Genomic DNA, 20,880 nt, shown 5'->3' on the forward strand with positions numbered 1-20,880 from the left:
CGGCTCCCGGCTTTCGATTTCCTCCAGATCCAGGCTTTCTAGTTGTCGACAAACGTTCCCCGAACACTTTTATTAGTTTGGTGACGGGTGATTTGGCCACATTCAACGATTTTGCTATTTCTGCGTGCGTGTAGTTTGGATTTTCACGACGCATGTACAAAATTTTGATTCGTCGCTCCTCTTGCTTTGACGCCATTTTGATAACTAAAGATCTAATGTCAAAATCCAAATAGAGGCATCATTCTACACACACACACACACCTACAAAATGAGGGGTGATCAGGTTTTCTATATGAATGATTAGAAAAAATACGACAAATTTGAGTTGACCACTTTTTGATCCGAACACCCTTTATGAATGTTGATTTGCTTCAAGTCATCGATGTATGGATTTGTGTGCGTACGTGTGTGCCTCATAATTCGCATGTAAAATAGTACACCTTCGCTACGCCGAAACCCCAGTTGTATCTGCTCCAGAAGATGCCAACCTTCCTGATTATGTTATATCATGTTAACAAATTGTGACATACGATCAGCTAGTGTATTGTTCTGCGAGGGCAAGAATGAATCATCAATCAATTATCGTCAACTGATTCTACAATAATAAAAAAAAACATTTCAGGGCGATCAAACCATTCTACTAACTAGTTATTTTTGAAATTTCACAGTATTATAAAATAATGTCCTAAATTATAAACAAGCGTCTTATATAAAATAACAGCGTAGTTCTACGCCAACAATGCGGTCGTATCTTGGAAACAACCTCCTATATTTTTTTTAACTTGATATGATGGAAACTACCTAAAATCATACTTTTGATTAGATATGACCAATTTATATTACGAATGATTTTTTTAAAGTGCGTTTTCAAAATTATTGATCTTCCTTTCAAAAGATCGTTAATAAAAATCCAGATGTCAGATTGAGATACGATGTTTGAAATACGAAATTGTTGGAAAATTAATTATATATTTAGGAAAGACAACATTTTAAAAGCACTGTCGAAAAATCTTACTCAAAAAATGAATTTGATTTTAAAAACTTACAGTGGAGCTGTGATAAACTTACCAAAATAGAGACACGAATTTTTGAAAATTTATGAAATTTCTGTTACTGTTTGGAAACAGTAATATGAAAAATAGAATCTTCATGCGATTTCATATGAAAAATTTTATATAACGCTTTTATTCTAGGACCATATTCTAGGATAGGATAATTTGTAATGAATATATTGATTGTGAAATAAAAAATAACTAATTTATTGTAAGTGTGTTCAAATGATTTCTCTATCTATAAAATTGATCGAATGTAATAGAACGAATGGATTTGGAATGATTTTTAAACGAAAGTCTGCCGAAAAGGACGGTACACATTGTATTTCGACAAACAAACGTGAAACGTTCTCTTAACCCCTTGAGCCACAATTTTTTCTCAGTCAGCACTGCTCTGGCAGACGATTTAATTTTCTTAGTTTCAACAGGAGGGATTGATATAGAAACCTACGGTTTCGTTGCAATCAAAGCAATAGACTCGATATGACTTACAGATACTGCTCTCATGAAAAGCATCAAACCTCAATAATTTCCAGCTCGTCATTGTCAGTTTGTTCAGAAATGTTTATGACGAGATGGACTCGTCATTTTCCGTTCAAGGGGTTAATTGACATGTTCTCTTTATGAACTTTCAAAAGTAGTAATATAAAGTAGAACAATGAAATAAAGAAAATAAACATTCAAATATGCGCTTGTCATTTTCAAGATAGACGATTAAATTTGAAACTGTTGGGCCTCGTTCATGAATTGGGAAATCAAAGATACGCCAGACAACTTCATTAGAGCTGATTTATCAGTCAATTTGGTAGCGCATTTTCCGTCGTTACCTTTCAATCGAGGAGTATTGACATCGGTATTCTGAATTTGAAACGCAGCCTGTTGAAACACAACATATTGCTTCCTTCATTTACGAACTTGCAAATGTATTCATTTATTTTCACTACTTCTGTCATTAAACCGAATGCACCCAGCAACGTGTGGGATTGATTACATGTAATGTTGTAATGAAGCTCATCAAAGACTTTATTTTTCGACTGATAATACGTGCTGTAATGTTATGACAATGCATTGCTTTTTTGGCCTGGCAATAGCAAAGGCTGTGTCAGTGTTACTTATGATAGCGTCTCGGAAGTCAATGTAATCTTCCTCACGCCGCTTTTGGTTTTACATTTTTTCGCGTCACTGTGCAGCCATGTACCATGGTTCCTGTAATGTCTTCAAAAGTATGTGCATTGGATTCTCACACGTGTTCTCCAGCTGATGTTTTAGCAGGATTGGTAACAATACCGTTATTGTTACCTTACAATCCGAGCATGTGTGACTTGAAGAATTTCAATAATTTATGGTGCCCATTCAATAACGCTTCCAGTTTACCGGCGTTGCATTTGGCATGAGGCGAATCGGGGTTACTTACGCACCTTGAGAGTTACAAACCACCAAACCCTTCGGGTAAAGTAAACCGCTTTGTTAAACCTCAGTTGTGTCTACTGTGCAAACCGAAAACCCATTTTTAGAAAAATATTGGAAAGTTTGTGAAAGGAAAAGTGTATATACACTCTGTCCAACTTCTATTAGACCACTCTGATTCTATTTCGTTGCAACACAAACAGTTAGAATTTCAACAAAATACATTCATATATTGTTGAATGCTTAGAATAAAGTATATTTAGCGTCATTTTCGTTCAAAAGAGTTGTTTGTTTATTTATTGTGCTTAAATTCGATAATTGCAGCTGTCCAGTTTCTATAAGATCATTTCAAAATTCATAAGTATTAACAATGAAAAATTCAAAACTATCGGCTGATTTACATGTCAATAATTGGCAAACTTGCCATTTCGACTAATAACCTGGAAAATTCGTGTTGGAATACTATTTACCAAATTCTGCTGAACGGATTTCTCGATATTTTTCCATGTTTCCGTAATTGCAATCTTGAGCACTTCAATCGTGGTGTACCGCTTTTCTTCAGTGTAGATTTTGCGTACAAGGATCCCGCTAAGATTTTCAATAGAGCGAGCCGACCAGTCGAAAAAAATAGGTTTTTGGTCCTTAATCCATTGATTAGTTTCCTTGCTGGTATGAATAGTAGCATTGTTTTGCTGGAATGTGAATTTTTTGTGACGATATCCATGTTTTTGCGTGGTAGGAGAGAGGATTTCAGAAAATGTAGGTAATCCTTGAATGATATGAAAGCTATCTTGAGCTTTATGGTTGCACAGAATCCCGCTTAAACCATGAACGAGCCTCCACCAAAATTCCTGGTAAAAAAATACTGTTCCTTCTTCCGTAAATCACGCCAGTATCCGGTGAAACCACCAGGGCCATCCAAATTGAACTTTTTTTCGTCAGTGAAGATAACCTATACATTGAAGAACTTTTCGTTATGGTGTATAGCAAAATGTATTCTTTTGGAAACATTCTTTGTCACCACATTCCATGTCCCACTGTCGGTTCATGTGAGCTTTGGTAAAACTCAGACGTCTTCCGATGTGAGATTGTGTAAGATGAAGAGCTTTAACCTTTTAAACCTTCATTATGTGAGGATTTTTCATCAAAACTTGACGAATTGTCACCCGAGTAACATTGAATATGAAATATTGCTCTATTTGCATAAGCGATTTTGAGTCATTCGAAGCTGTTCTAGCTATTTCCTGCTTATCCCGAACAGAGAGCTTCGATTTACGTGGAGCTCTCTTTTTCTAACCGTATCTTTGAGGATTCGCAAAATAATTGAGCAATACTTGATGGGATCGTCCAATCCGACGAGCAATTTCTCTGATACCTACATTTTCTTGGTGAAATGGATTGGTTTGTCTTTCTTCTCTCTCCCGGAGCACTTTTACCTTCGACATTTTCCAGATTTATTGATCAAAACAACTAAAACAACGGAAAATGTTACTGGTCTTAAAGAAACATGACACTTGAAAAATTCAAAAACATTCGTTTACGTTCAGCGCTTGCACACACACATATGTAAACCATGCAATGTATGGTCGTCACCAATACCTTGTATAGGTATATAAATTGAAACATTGTTTGTTTATAATGACACAAAGCAGTAAGATCATCACTAGGTCTTATAGAAGTTGGACAGAGTGTATGCATGGGTGGAGTTTACTTCGCAAATATTTTCTTTTCGCTATCCCCTTTCGTTGTTTCTATTCTAGCGGCTGCATAAGTTGCCAGTTATTGACAGCTCTGTTCGGGAAAGCACACAAATAGACAGAACAAATGGGGAAATGGGAATGCTTCCAGTTTTCATCAATTTAAACCAGCGCAATTTCCTCTTGCACTTAAGGAAATTTTCCAATCTCCGTTGTGCTTTTTGGAAAGCCCGTTACTCAGAAATCAACAAAGACTATAAACAATTGAACAGAGCGCTATTTGGAGCTCATCTGGACTGTGTTCAGAGTAATCTGAAAGAGAAAAAAATTTTGGAGAATTGTTGATGTACAGAGGAAGGAGTCAGGACTACCAACCATAATGACATGCAACAATGTGGATGCTTCAAACAAAATAAGCATATGTGAGCTATTCCGAGAACAATTCAGTTGCGTTTTCGTTAGCGAAAGACTTCACAATGAGCAAATTAATGAAGCCGCTAGTAGTGTACCTTGCCTACCTGCTATCTGTATTAATCCTGCTATAAGTTCCAGCAAAGTACAACTTGCGTGTTTGCATGTTAAGAGATCTTCGAATCCTGGGCCAGATGGCATCCCTTCTATCGTATTGAGTGTTCCAGCATACTCTTTTCATCGCTAAGAAGTCTATTGTTCAGTCGCTCACTACGCTGTGGAGTTTTCCCGAAGGCATGGAAAAATTCATTCGTTTACCCCGTTTTTAAAAAAGGCAGCAAAAAGGACGTCAATTTATAGAGGCATCGCTTGCCTTTGTTCTATCTCCATGATGTCAGTGAAAATCGGCGATACCGTTTCATATCCTTTTTCGGGTGCCCCAAACTTGCATATGCGGACGATTTTAAATAGTTCTACACTGTGAATAGTGTCGATGATGCGATATTCCTACAGCAACAACTCGATATTTTCTCTGATTGGTGCGAAACCAATAGAATGGTTTTAAATCCAGCAAAGTGTTCAGTCATATCGTTCACGCGGAAACGATCGCCTGTAACATTTTCGTATAAAATACGCAATATCTCTTTGAAACGTGTTGTGATCTCATACATCATCACCAAGGCATCTAGGATGTTAGGTTTCATTTTTCGCATCACAAAGCAATTCAAAGACCCACATTGTATCAAAGCTATTTATTGTGCTTTAGTGCGCTCTCATCTTGAATATGCGAGCATAGTATGGTCTCCCTACTATCAAAATAGTGTCCAGCGAATAGAGGTGATCCAGCGGAAATTCGTCCGTTTCGCCCTACGCAACTTTCCCTGGAGCGATCCTTCGAATTTACCCAGCTATGAGGATCGTTGTAAATTGATCGGACTCGATTTGTTGAGCTTACGTAGAGATGTAGCGAAGGCAACTTTTATATCCGATCTTAATTCCTCGAAAATCGATTGTGCTGATCTTCTTCAGTCTATCGATTTTAATATACGCCCTCGCGACCTGCGTTCACATACATTTCTCTGCCTTCCTCACTCTCGCACAAACTACGGTTACAACGAACCCGGATCGAGTATGTCTCGTGTATTTAACTGCTGCTACTTATCTTATGGCTTTCACTTATCTCGCGCCAGTTTAAGAAAGGCATTCTTGCCCGCTGTTTCCAGTTAGGCATAGTTTTAAGTAGATTAAGTATTTTAAGTTAATCATTTATTAGGTATCATTAGGGCACTCATGTTCAGGCCTGTTGATAGTAATGAATAAACAAAACAAACCATATACAGAGATTGTAATGTATATCATATAAAACAAATTTTAGAAAATTTTCGATTCTATGGGTATGTAAATCGTTAAAATCCGTTCGCAGAAAAAAGAGTTATTAATGTTACCTTTTTTTTTATAAAAACGTGACCTATTTTCTGATTTGGCACCTTTAATGTAAGACGTAGTCCTACGTCAAAAAGTACCCGATTTACTAAAACCTTTCGAGACCATTTGTAACCTTTCAAGAATATTATTGGTTCTAACGAAAAACAGAATGATTCGTTGAGACAAAATACCCAAGTCCATCAATTTTAACCAGTAAACCAATTTTTTCAACCCACTGTGTCGCTTTCATCTCACGAGAAATGAGATGGTGCGATAAATTTCACTCCACTGGCCACGGCACATCCAATGCTCGCGCGTTGGTTACCGACATGCCGAGGAACACCAAGGAGCACAATCAGCTATACACAATGCATTGCGTAAATACACATACACACCATACAATACATTAAAATTTAATCAAATCCTTGTCAAGATTTACGACGCTCCAGAAACTAGTACACAAGTTTACCGCCACTCTGCCGCACGGCAGCAGCGTGGAAACACATTGCGTCCGTGTCCGGCTCCGCCAGTAAATAGAATTAACGATCGACAATCGGGATATAAATTCAGGTCAAAAGGTTTGTGGAGCGTATATACCGATATAGGGGCTCGAGTCCGAACATTACACACATCGGATGACTCGGAACGGACGGGCTTGTTAACGCGCAAATAAAAATTTATGATGTTGAATCTTCGAATTGGTTCGGAAACGAATTAGCTCATATTTAATTGGAACAATGCTAATGCGTTACGGCCGGTATTAGATGGCTATTGCAATTGAAAGATGACCCACCCTTTTCTTGGCAGGTACCGAGTCCAGCAGGGCAGTTTCGACGATTTTACCATCGACAACCAAACCGGAGTGGTGACCATCGCTCGCAAGCTGGATTACGACCGACGAAATACATACCAGATGGAGATTGTCGCCGCGGACATGGGCACCCCCAGCCTCTCGGGGACCACCACACTAACCGTCAGCATCATCAACAGCAACGACAAGGCACCCTACTTTACGCCAACCACTCAGCGGGCGGAAGTATCGGAGGATGCTCCGGTGGGAAGGCTTGTTCATACCCTGGTCGCGCTCGATCCTGACGTGGCGACCAGTGAGGCGTTGGATTACGCAGCTACCGAACCCATCACCGCTGTGGATAAGAACGGGAAAGAAGTTGGTGACACAGAAGATTTCAAGGACATGTTCACGATTGACCGGACGGGAAAAGTGTTTGTGAACAGGAAGCTTCAACGAGATGATTTTGCTGTGAGTAAATTTTAGTTCGGAAAGGGGTTGGAGAGATGAGTTAATTTTCACGCCTTTCTTCCACTCTGTCAGGTTGTTCGCATCACAGTGCTCGTCACGGATACGACAGCTCCTTCGATTCAGCAGGGCGAGGGACTTCTCATCATCACTATCATTGACGTCAACGAGGAACCACCGGTAAGTTTTGCATTCATTCACCCGCTTCGACATCTCGGAGAAAAGTTTTGATGCAGCTCGTATGATAGGCTCTCCAGCGTTTCGCAAGTGAAAACACGCCATTCATCTTTCCATCACACCAAGCCTAGTTCAACTTGGTGTCTGCTAATTTCGTGCCTCGTGTTCGCTTGAATGGCTGCATGTCATAGAACAAAAGCTCCAGTGCGGAGAACAGAAACGCATCCAAGCATGAAATTCAATATGAATAATCATAATGGTAATTGCTAGAACGGATTTTCCACTCGCCGCCAGCTGAATGTAAGCTGATATGCATGTCTCGCATCTCTTTGTCGGCTAAATTCTCCTCAAGACCGAGCGTCGTTTGTTCCGTTGTTCCGTTGGAAGTCGGAGCAAATTTTCATCACAATCAATTTCTTCGGCTGATAATATCTACGAAAGGACCGGTTGAAGACTGACTGAGGATAGTATAATGGTCGGTCCGGTAGTTGTGGTTTCCACAGAACATTTTCTGTGGAGCCAGTTGGCCACAAACTGCTTCTGCTGCTGCTGACTTATGGTCGAAGGGTGCTCGAAGGGGGGTTGGGTGGTGATAATATCTCAGCTAAATTCATCCCCACGGTTATGCTTACCATTGCTGTGGAAAGCATCCTTCGTCAGTGCTGCTATAAAGCGTTGCAACGTTGATGAGAATGTCCTAATTGTTTAGTGCTAGAGGTTGTGAGCTGTGGAGCTATTCTTACCTATGCTGTCATTTGTTGACGGGGAAGATAGAAGGGGTACACAAAAACTACGAAGATGGATATAACTAACTTACTTCGAATAATATTTCTCTTTCAATAGCCCGTACCTATTGAAATTATTGATTCTCATACGAAGGCAGACTGAAATGTGATGCTATATCAAAGTACAGTTCTTGAGCTTCGCAATCATCACATTGCCCCTTGACCCAGAAAATCGGCCACATGAATTTGGTGAGCATCCCGAAACAACGCCAGATTTTTGACGTGGAACTACGTCAGGTCACAGGTCACGTTTTCATGAAATAAATTTAACGTTAATAACAATTTCCACTGTGAACGAATTCTGATGACTTGCATACCAATCGTATCGGAAATTCTCCAAGATTTGTTAATCTTACTAGAAATTACATAATCCCTAAACGGTATAAATTAATGAAGACTGGAAGCATTCTTATTTTCCCATACATTTATTCTGCCGATTTTTTGCTTACTTTCCCATACCGTCAACGAGTGGAAAATTGAAATTGATACAAATCATTTTGCATGGAGTGTCACCTCCACCTCCTTGAAGATTGCGTGCAGTTGCGTGCATCTGATTCCAACTTGTCTGCCAAGATTCAAGTGCACGTTCACGACAAAAATGGAGATATTCATCAAAAGTAATGGAAATGGTAATACTATGAAATAAGAGTCCTTTCATAGCGCCCTTCTTAGCAAGAAGATCTGCTTTTTCATTTCCTGGTATCGAACAATGGAAGGGAACCCATATAGAAGTGATATTAAATGATCTACTCATCAAAACACTTAAAAGCTGTTGGATTCCAGACAAGAAATACGAAGAATATCTAGACCTTACCGAACGAAGTGCCTCTAAAGAGCTGAGACTATCAGAAAAAATGTAAAAATGTTCAGATGACAAGGTCTGAATATGTTGTAAGCAGTGTATATTGCAGCCAGTTCCGCAACAAACACCGAACTGGGTAAACTAAGCTTACGGAATATGGAGAAGTTAATATTAAATACTCCAAAGCCTGTGGAACCATTGAGACTAGATCCATCAGTAAAAAAAGTTTTGGTTGAGTCAATATGTTTATATCTTGACAAAAAAACTGCAGGCATGACTATTAGACGGAGATCACCTGAAATACCACTCATTTAAACTTTCATTGACAAGTCAATGTTAATAGAAGGATTGGACAAAAATAAAGGAATGGTCTGGAAACCAGATAAAGCAGATGGGCTTTCCAGGGTCAGAAATACATGATATAGCGACATTCGCTTAGATTGAGTGCCTAAGGTTAGCATTTTTTTAAAGTTTGCTATCACTATCGGTTTGAGTGTTTCACAACGTATCAAAAAACGGAATGATCACTCGACCGGAAGAAAGAGCAAGGATACCAGCTAAAATTTCTAGGCTCATTATATGTGTTGACTACATACATCCTAGAGCAATACGCAAACAGCGATATAGAACTCTCTCCAGTTGCAGAATATGAGTACGGGCAGCGGATCTGAAGCAAAAACTCCCATACTCCATAACAGATAGAACGGTTGCCAACCTAATCAAATCGTCGGAATGAGCCCCCCACCAAGTCCCTGTTATGGATTAGAGAAAATTTATTCGTTTCTGACATTTTTGTTTCAACTAGCCTATGTGCTTACCCCATGTGCCTCTGGAATCAAACACAACTCCTAAATACTTGAATGACAACGAGTGCCTAATTGTTCTACCCAAAAGTTTAAGTTGCAGTTGTGCAGGATGGTGTTTTCTTGAAAACACAACAATCTCTGACTTTTCAGTAGAAAACTTAATACCCAATTTACAAGCCCAATCAACCAAATTATCAAGAGAAATCTGCAAGGGATCATACAGATCAATACTGTCTTTGCCCATTACCGACAATACACAATCATCTGCATATTGTCTCAAAGAACAGTTTCCTGATAAACAAACATCAATGTCATTTACATAAAAGTTGTAAAGGATTGGACTAAGACATGAGCCTTGAGGGAGACCCATGTAGCTAATCCGTAAAACTGACGAAGAACCATGGGAAAAACTCATATGTTTTCACGCATTAGGTTATACACAAAACTATTTAATTGTGGAGAAAACCCATTTAGATGAAGGTTTTCAAAAAGAACCTCAAGGGAAACTGAATCAAACGCACCCTTGATATCTAGGAACACTGATACCATTTGTTGCTTACTACACAAGGCTATGTCAACCTTTGATGAAAGCAGAGCAAGACAATCATTAGTTCCTTTACCTGTACGAAACCTGAACTGAGAAGGTGAGAGAAGGTTGTTGTATTCTATCCAGCTGTCTAAGCGACATAGAATCATTTTCTCTAATAATTTGCGAATGCAAGAGAGCATTGCTATTGGTCTATAAGAATTATAATCAGACGCAGGTGTACCAGGTTTCAGAATAGCTATTACTTTAATCCGTCGCCACTCATGCGGAACAACGTTCTGCTCAAGGCTCAACATTGAACAATTTTAACAAACGTTTCTTCGCATTATCAGGAAGGTTTTTCAATAAGTTGAATTTGATCCTATCTGACCCCGGAGCCGAATTGCTACATGACAGAAGTGCAAGCGAAAATTCAGCCATACTGAACGGAAGCGCGATATCATCAAGTGTCTCCAAGAAGGGAGGTGGAGCGGGTGTTGAGTCTGGGCATATCTTCTTGGCAAAGTCAAAGATCCACCTTTCAGAATATTCAATTTGCTCATTTGAATGAGTTGAATTTCTGATTTGTCTGGCAACTCTCCAGAGAGTGCTCAAGGAAGATTCTCGAGAAAGCCCATTCACAAAATTACGCCAATAGCCTCTAGTTTAGGCTTTTCTGAAGCTTTTGAATTTCCGCTCCGGATAAATGTAATTGTCGTAACGTTCGCAAGGATTTACGCCAATCCTTGAACGCATTCGATTTTTCTTTATAAAGAATTGTACAATCTTGATCTCACCACAGATTAGGAGAACGTCTGCGAAACGAATTCGCTTCGTCTGAGCATCAATAGCACTGTCATGAATTAAACCAGTTAGATAATTATATTCTTCTAGCGGGGGTAACTCATTAACTAATGCCACTGATTCTGAAATAATTGAAGAATATCTCTTCCAATCAATGTTTCTAGATAAATCATGCTGAACATTTATAGTTCCAGACGATTTAGAATACACACAAGGTCCACATGGAAGTGATCATTTGCCAATCACTGTTCTATTTCAAATTATTCTAAATCGTCATGAACTATAACAAACTATAATAAAGAGTATACAAGCCTTGAGTATATCAGCAAAGGATCGCTTCGAACAATCCTTAAGTGACTGCTTAAGTTTAATTGAATGGGACTTGTATTTTGGACAGTCCTTAACTGTGTGAGGAACACCTCCACAAAGAATGCATTTATCTGCATCCTTATTGCAAATGCTTTCATCATAATTTAGAAGAGCTTATCAATGAGCACATAATTTAGAAGAGCTGTACCTTCAAAGGAGATTCTAAAAGAACCAGATGGAAAATGTTTCTTCTCGTTGCCATCAATAATAAATGAATTCAGGGTTCGAACTTCCAAAATTTTCACATGAGGATGTTTTACATCATGAAAAATACAACGAGCAACAAATAAATTCCTTTCTACCCGTTTCTTAACTTATCTATATACAGCCAATCGCAATATACTCAATTTTGCGATTAAGATTTTGCGTTAAGAAGCGTGTTTTTTTCGTCAATATGTAATGTCACAATGTCAACCACTGCTTGGACAGTGTTGGTTGTAGTTTTGCATTGATGTTTGAAACCGTTTTTAACATTGCAAGTAAGTGGAAATAAATAGATATTGATACACGTACAATGATACTATGTAAGACTTGTCGAAGAAGGCCATTGCGGGAAACAACAGCTGCTGTCAGAAGAACCCACTCTACTGTAAACAAAATCATATACAAGTGGACATACGAAGGAACCATGGAAAATCATCCGGGTAGACGACGCAAACGGATCCCATCTTCAGATGATGAACGGGTAATTGTACGAACATTTGAAAGAACCCTAAAATAAACACATTCCTAAATTGACTACCTGAGTAGCCGGCATCATTGGAAGACCTGTCTTCGCCGACATTGTCCGTAGGGCAGCATACAGTACCAATGGGGGGGGATGTTGTCCATGAAAAGTATTTCATCTCAAGGTTGAATATGAAAAAATGACTACAGTTTGCTAGGACATATGTAAACAGACCTAAGGAGTACTGAAACAAGGTCTTTTCTACGGATGGGCCGGAGACCAATCGTTTTAAATCGGATGGAAGACAGATGGTGTGAAGGAACCCAGGAACGGTGCTCCAGGTTCAGCATTTGGTTCCCACAGTAAAAAACGGCGGCGGTAGTCAGATGATGTATGGTACGTTGGCGAATTCTTGAACTGGAACCATGGAGTTTACCGATTCGGCGATAGACAAGATGGCTTAATTGATTTTCCTGAAACGTAACCTGCTGTCTCCCGTTCAGAGATGTGGTCTCTCTCGTGATAACTACTTTCAACAGAATAATGACCTGAAGCAAACTGTCCCAGTCAACTCAAAACACCTCCGAAATCACCGGACTTGAATACTATTGAGTATCTGTGGTGGGAAATCAAGAGTCATCTGAAGAATAAGAATCCAGAGAATGAAGCTGCTGGAAATGCAGAAAATGCTGGGCCATACCAAATACTAGGGGATTGATATTTGTTATATGTTAACATTTCTGAACTGATTTCAATTTTCTTTTCAAAAAAAACTTTAACACACAATTTTGCCAGATTTTTTGTTTGTAAAAACTAGACTTTCCGAGATCTCGCACAGCACGCAAAAGAGACAGTGTGCTTTGCGTTATCCAGTCTCGCATCTCACAACGTCATTGGGAGCTGTCTGCAACAAATGAGCGAGGTAGAAGGCATCCGAGCGAGCAGACTTCCTGTGCGCGCTGAAATTTCGAGCGACGAGTATCGATATTCTCTTCCTCACAGCCCTTCCATGTGCAAGCGATGAGACCGAGCTTTAGCACGCTAGCTTGGGATTGGCTCTTTCTCTTCTCCTACGTAAAATTTTGTGATGTGATCAGGAAATGCCTCGTCGCGTTTCGATGCGAACGATGCACATGTGTTGTGAACACGAAGAGATGCTCGTGCATTAGTGCTCGCGAGACTTTCTCGGGTACCTGCCTCAAAGTGACATTTGGTTAGGCCTTCTGAGATCTCGCACAGCACGTAGAAGAGACAATGTGCTTTGCCCTATTCAGCCTCATATCTCACACAATCATTGCGAGTTGTGTGCAACAAATGAATTAATTGATTGGATGGCTTTAGCAGCGATATTTATGTGAAACAGTTCTTCATCACTAATTGTTCTACGTGCCATATTACGAAGATTAAAATTTTAACACCAGAAGCAAAGCTTCCCCTGACAGCACCAAATGTCACTTTGAGGCAGGCACACGAGAAAGTCTCGCGAGCACCAACACATGTGCATCACCCATGTTGAGGTGCAACGAAGTATTCTTGAGCACATCTCAATATTTTACGAAAGAGAAGAGAAGGAGCCGAACCCAGGCTCGTGTGCTAAAGTCCGGTCTCATCGTTTGCACATGAAGGGGTTGTGAGGAGGAGAAAATTAATACTCGTCTCTCGAAATTCAGCATCGCGTGCACAGGAAGTCTCAAAACCTCTCAATATTTTACGGAAGAAAAGAGAAAGAGCCAATCCCAAGCTCGCGTGCTAAAGCCCGGTCTCATCGCTTGCACATGGAAGGGTTGTGAGGAAGAGAAATTCGAAACTCGTCTCTCGAAAATAAAGCGCGCGCACACGAAGTCTGGTAAAAACAGTAACCTTAAATGTCATCTTTCACTTTCACGCGCATACTTCCGACACAATTGGATTAAGCTTGTTTTTCAATCCTTCACAATGAAGACAAATTCATGCGAATGTTTGCGAACTTTTTTCGCCAACCAATCAGAACGAAGCGCGGGATCACTTGCGAAAGAGCGAAAAAAGATAGAACTTCCCAAGCTTCTGATGCGAAAAATTACGAATTCACGGTAAACTGACAGTTGCCTCTGCCCACATCAGAAAGTTGGAACAAGTCAATCAAGATGGCTGCAACAAGATATGAAAAATTTTGCTCGAATCCCAAGCTCGCGTGCTAAAGCCCGGTCTCATCGCTTGCACATGGAAGGGTTGTGAGGAAGAGAAATTCGAAACTCGTCTCTCGAAAATAAAGCGCGCGCACACGAAGTCTGGTAAAAACAGTAACCTTAAATGTCATCTTTCACTTTCACGCGCATACTTCCGACACAATTGGATTAAGCTTGTTTTTCAATCCTTCACAATGAAGACAAATTCATGCGAATGTTTGCGAACTTTTTTCGCCAACCAATCAGAACGAAGCGCGGGATCACTTGCGAAAGAGCGAAAAAAGATAGAACTTCCCAAGCTTCTGATGCGAAAAATTACGAATTCACGGTAAACTGACAGTTGCCTCTGCCCACATCAGAAAGTTGGAACAAGTCAATCAAGATGGCTGCAACAAGATATGAAAAATTTTGCTCAGCTTCACATCGATGGAAAGATGTTAGCAATATTCAAGCTTGCGGCAGGATAGTAAATAATTTTTCGAATTTCTATTTATACTTTACTGAATTTTCTAACATTGAATTGTATGAGGTTCAAGACATACTTGAACTCACATTTGTGAGTAATATGAATTTGATTCACCAATCTCGTACAACCTGTTTTCGTTGTAAAGACGATAGTTTGACAGATTCGCATGATTTCGTAATTCAATGTGAATGACTTTAGCGAAAATATTTCGCAAGGACGAATTTCTCAAGTGAAAAATTCGCTCATTCTGAAGCAAGCTTTAGTGTTGCTCGATATATGACCATCAACACCGAGATGGAAAATGAAAGGTGGGAAGATTTTTTAAATCTGTGACGACACAGATTTTGTTTATGTGTGTTACTTTTCTTATAATAGTCCACTACATAGGAAAAGTGTTGTTATTAAAAGTAAAAATAAGCAAATGAAATGAACGAACTAGTTTTTTTTTCGTAAATCAATGCTAACGTTCAAAATCATAAGGGCCCGACATTTTAACAGAAACTGAAATTCCAGTATTTTTGAAGTGTTCTAAACTTAATTTCAATTCAATTTTACTTCTCGTTACGCCGACCAAAAACGTAAACGAACAAAGTCAGAGTCACACAATCTTTTGTTCCTTTGATGGATAAATATTAGACAGTGCATGGGAAAAAAGGTTGCAAGTTTTTTTCATGTAAAATGAACTTGAAAAATAAATTTAATTGACTCCTTATGACTTAGATTGAGACGAAAAGTTTTCCGCTTGCGTCTTAGATTTAGACGACTGAAGTTTTAAGCACCCTAATTGTGAAAAAAGTAATTACAATTGCTGACAAAAGTCAAACTTCCATGAAGTTGCTCTAGAATCCAAACATAGTAGACATTAGAATACTATTTCTGAAATCAAAGAAAAAATAAAATATTTTAGTTCGTGATATGTTCTGTTTTTTTCATGATGCGAAAAATATGATTTGGAAATCTGTAATTAGCTTCTGTATATCCTCTTTCAACGTTATTCGTTGAAACGTTCAATTTTGTACCATTTGAGTAACTGACTGGTATGTCTGGTATGTGAACTTCCTATCTTCCTGGCTACTAACACAATCAAAATTCAACACAACCAAAACCAGTGAGTCTTCCCACCTTCTATTCTTCATCTCGCATCAACACCATCTAGTGACAAATAGCCACGAATACGTTTGATTGAGAAATCGTTCTTACACTGAACGCTTTGAAGTCTAAGCGTGGAAACACACTAGACGGCTCACCCGCGCGATTTTCGCAATGACAAGTCGCAGCAGGAACTTGAAGTAAAACACATTAAGCGGCTCTCGGCTTATTATATTTTAGACGGATGCAAGACGAGTCTATGATACAAGGTACAACTGTTTGGATAGTAAGCGGATGAGAGATGCGGTATATAAAGACAGAATGGTGGAAAACGGAAGAGGGGATGTTTACCTGAGCAAGAGGGAGAGAGAAGTTGATCACAAACGTATAAAATATTGCATTTCTCGACAATTTGGATGGAATTCGAGTATCCGCAGCTACATGACCGCAGAATGATTTTCACGTATTGGCTCACCTGAGAGTACATTTCTTATTGCCTTGCTTTATTTACACCTATCAAAAGCGCATAAACACTAATACTCCTACAAAACCATTGCGGCGCATCATCTCCATCGACCCACCGCAGCGTATGAGGAACCTTACAACAGTGATATTGGAACCGCACACACCCGCCCCGCCTTATGTGTTTTATCTCATTCACATTTCATTATCGAGGCCCCGCGGCGATCTGTCATTGCAAAATCCGCGCGGGAGAGCCGTCCAGTGTGTTCTTACGCTAAAGGTGGGACCAGAATGCCGCGCTATGCGTCGCGTTGAGACAATTGTGCTTTGACACGTCATTTTAAATATGTGTGTTTCCATTTAGTCGAAAACAATAATGCGTTCGGTCATTAGCATCGTTGTACTAAACGCTAACATTTGTTCTAAGCTGCTTGCGCCGAATTCGCGATGACAGTGCCATGGTGTCGACGTCTGGTGGCAACTTCAAATTAGGGCCATAATTTGGGTCCCAAACTCGTTAGTGTAATCTCCATTAGATTAGAAGACACGAAGCCTGTTTTTAAATTCTAAAATTTTAATGAAAATTTTCACATCATGTTATTTGATTACTTGAAACACGTGTTTCTGACTTTCATTCAATCATATGGCATTCCAACATTGTTGCTGAATTCTTTCATATATTATGATGAAAGAATTCATTTTGAATAAACAATTTTCGTATGAGACTTTTTCACCGCCTACAAACAACAATGTTTTTCATTAAAATAGAATACTAGTTTGATGTGGAAAAGCTTATTTTCATTCATAATTTAAATTTTGAAAACGTGTTCATTCCGACTGAAAATCAGCTATTCAAAAATGTTTAGCAACGCTCACCTAAATTAGTAAACGAAGCTCAATGCCACCAGCGAGGATATGTCAATGTGTGGTTTTTAAAAACATTCAACAGACCCGTGGACACAACAAGAACAAGATTTTCATACGAATTTTATTTTGTTTTTGTTTACATGAAAAGCGGTGACGCGAATGCTAGATTGTGACTGCAAATCAACAGACTGCGTCTGGCAAATGTTTTAGTACAAAACGCAAGCAATGACAGCCGATGAGAAGCAACGCACAACGCGGCATTCTGTTTCCACCCTAAGTAATGAACCTCCTAGTGCGTTCCTGTCAAGCTTAAGAATCGCCTAGCAATCAATCCGTGGGACATTCTTAGCCTACACTTATTACCATCCCAACAACCCACCGTCGTCATTACACCGTGTTATCCAGAAACTATCTCCCAAGTGCTGCTGTCACGCTGCGATGGGCCAAACGACACACATTCCGTTTCACACATACAAACATTCACACCCACCCAGCTAAAACGGCGGCGTCAAGCAGAAGAACACGTGGCCAAGTGAAGGAGGCCAAAGCGCAAGAAAATTTGTTGTTAAACATTGATAATTGCCTTATCATTTATGCAAATTATATGCTGAAAGGAGTCGGCGTGAAATATATCAAGTTACTTATTGCTAATGCCTCGGCTGTTTTATGCGAACGGCAGAGCCAGCCTTCGCTATTTTGCTCCCAGGACGACATCGCTCCGGCGAAGGAAAACTGTTGAGTCGATACACGTTCCCCCTTCCGCGTCGCCCTCCAGCACGCGCCCAACGTTGCCCCTCACAAGACGGCAATATTACCCAACGGCTCCGTGTCGTGTTTTGTAACTAGCGCGTAGGACTCCGGGAGCCCGGAGATTGAGCCGATAAAGCTTTTTGTTTAGTGAAGGATTTAGTGTTTGCTGCGTGCACACGTACCATTTGGGCGGTGAGGCGGAGAGGTGCGGGGTGAGCGACGAACGGTTCGATGCTATCAGTTGTCGAGTTTGGGATTAGCTTTTAAACGAACTGATTAATAATGCAAAGTTCGTTCGGCGGTGAAGTGCTTTCAGCATCGATACCTTCTTCCGTGTAAGCAGGACGACATCAGTGGGAGCTGCTTCTGGCTGATGCGTTCGCTAGTGGCAAGTGGGTAGTAGAGCATACTTGGAAGGTTGTACAAATTGTAATAAATTATGATGGGGAAGAAGATGAAAATCTGTTAACTGGCTGAAAGTTTCCCGCCGAATCTCTCGCACGTAGATAAATAATTCAGGTTCAACATTTTGATATCGAGATTCGGCGGGTTTCGCATAAAAGTTTTATAATTGAACATTTCAGGGTAATGAATTAATAATCAATGCGTTTGGCACAGAAAGTGATTAAGGGATGAAAATGACAAGATTCATACCGAGACTATCGCTTCTCATCCCAATCTGCCTTGAAAAGATATCAATTTCAAAAAGAGTATAGTTTACCAGTAAAACAGTTAAAAGAACCATTTCAGCATAATGTCCCATATTGTCCCAGTGCTATCGGAACTCCACAAATCGATTTCCGGCATTGTTACAATGCCCAAGTCGATCAGTTTCCCTGTATAATGTAAAACAAATTAGCTTTCCTATCTCGGTCATACAGTTTATCAAAACAAAGAGTTGGATCGCTTCCACCCTCAATCGCCATTACTTCATCATACAAATGAAACCATTACTATTATGATTACATTAGATTTATCAACAATTTACCATCTATCAATGAGAAGTTCAACTACCTGAAATAACCTCTGACATGGGTGGGTAACAATACCCCACCACCGGGCATCCGGGCCGAAACACTTCTGACCCCCAAACCGGAATGATCCCCCCCCCCTATCCTCATCAACTCTCGAAGTTGGAAAACTTGAAACCCATTATATCCATGCCATATCATATTATCACAACCGAATGTATTCAGTCGTATTGTGGAATGTGTTCAAATAAATAGGGGCAATATTTTCAACAGGGAAAGGGAAAACGGATAGAGAGATCCTAGTCCATTGTGAATCAGTAGTAATGGAAACCATATTCCCCAACGATATGAAGCCTCTGCTGTGTGTCGGTGGGGTAGCTGATGTTGCTTCTTGGAATGGCGTGGGAGTAGGGGATATTTACTTTTCAATTTTATTCACAGCACCTCGGAGCGGTTTTTGCTGGACAAAAAGATACAACAAAAAAAAAAGCCGGCCATAAAGGAGTGGTGTTTGGGTCCAGGAGGCACCGATGCGGATATCGATGTTTGTTACACAACACTTCAAACAACTGATTCTGTTCACTTGGTGAACAAAGTGATGCGTTCGGAATTATATCGGACAATCGGATAGTGTGCAGCGAGTTTGTTCTGGGCTGTTCGTCCGATTGGAATAAACAGATACAGAGCTTACGGGATGCTTGCAACTGGAGATGTGAATTTTGCACATCAATACTGGAAATTATTTACTTTTTGTTGTGGGAATATGTTACAGATGAAACCAATACAATTGGTCACAATGGATGGATGGAAGTATTCCAACAGGGATGTACATTTTCAGTCAGAACGATCTAAAAATATGCAAAAAATTCATATTTTTTCTAATTTAATTAATCTTTGCAAACACATTTGGCTTAAGAAATTGAGCCTTACTCACCAGTGAAAAATGTAAAAAAAGGCGGTGGATAATGTCGTGGACATAACCACAGGGACGTAGGACTACACCAAGGGTTGTCAATTGAAATAATTTATGGAATATCCGAGAAGCTTTATTATTTCGGATATCACATTGGAATGCATCGTATTGTGATAACTCGTAATAACTTATAATAACTCTTCTGTGAAAGGTTTGGTGGCCCTAAAAAGCGCCAATGGATTCACTCTTGTTCTCGCGATGTCGAAATTGTTGTTCTCATTTTTCCAATGCACTTTTCTAATTACATGAAACGTCGAGATCTAGTGTCATCTCTAAAATTTTTTTGTCAAAAATCGACACTCTGGGACTTAGTTCTTTTCCGGAATACGAAACGAAACGTATGGTTTTGGGTACCAATAAAAATAGTTATCTCGATTTTTCATTCGGAACTTGCTGCGAAATGTTGATTTGCACGATAGTATACCATTTGCAAAATATTAGCTCGTTCGAACTTCATTTATTAGTGTCACAGACGTAAAAATTTGAGTTTTTTTTTTTGTTTGAAAAACGAAAGATCACCGAAAATCGGGTTTATCAAAGAAAAATCTTGGTCCCAAATATCTTAAAATTGCATTACTTGTCGAGATTTACTGTTATCTCGAAAAAAAAATTGTTGAAAAAATTTTTTTTTTCACTTGGTTGTTTTTCCGTCTGAAAAGTCGACTTTTGACAAAAAAAAAATTTTTTAGATAACTGTAAATCTCAATGTGTCATGCAATTTTAAGATATTTGGCACCAAACAAATTTTTGAAAACCCCGATTTCCGGTGATTTTTCGGTTTTCAAAAAACTCAAATGAAGTTCGAATGAGCTAATATTTTGCATAGGATATATTATCGTGCAAATCAACATTTCGCAACAAGTTCCGAATGAAAAATCGAGATAATTATTTTTATTGGCACTCGAACCCATATGTTTCGTTTCGTATTCCAAGAAAAAGAGGCCGATTTTT

The 20,880-nt window shown here is 39.4% G+C and overlaps 1 protein-coding gene across 11 annotated transcripts in view; it reads left to right on the forward strand.

The window, feature by feature from the left end:
* The window catches only part of LOC129766800 (cadherin-87A), a 722,345-nt gene that overhangs the window by 645,123 nt on the left and 56,342 nt on the right, over positions 1–20,880 (forward strand). For all 11 annotated transcript variants that reach the window (XM_055767405.1, XM_055767415.1, XM_055767419.1 and 8 more), the window contains 2 exons: positions 6,800–7,253; positions 7,326–7,430. In XM_055767405.1, the coding sequence (XP_055623380.1) occupies positions 6,800–7,253; positions 7,326–7,430 (559 nt within the window). The remainder of the gene's footprint in view (positions 1–6,799; positions 7,254–7,325; positions 7,431–20,880) is intronic.

Source organism: Toxorhynchites rutilus, chromosome 1 (genome assembly GCF_029784135.1).
Source record: "Toxorhynchites rutilus septentrionalis strain SRP chromosome 1, ASM2978413v1, whole genome shotgun sequence".
NCBI classification, from domain to species: domain Eukaryota; kingdom Metazoa; phylum Arthropoda; class Insecta; order Diptera; family Culicidae; genus Toxorhynchites; species Toxorhynchites rutilus.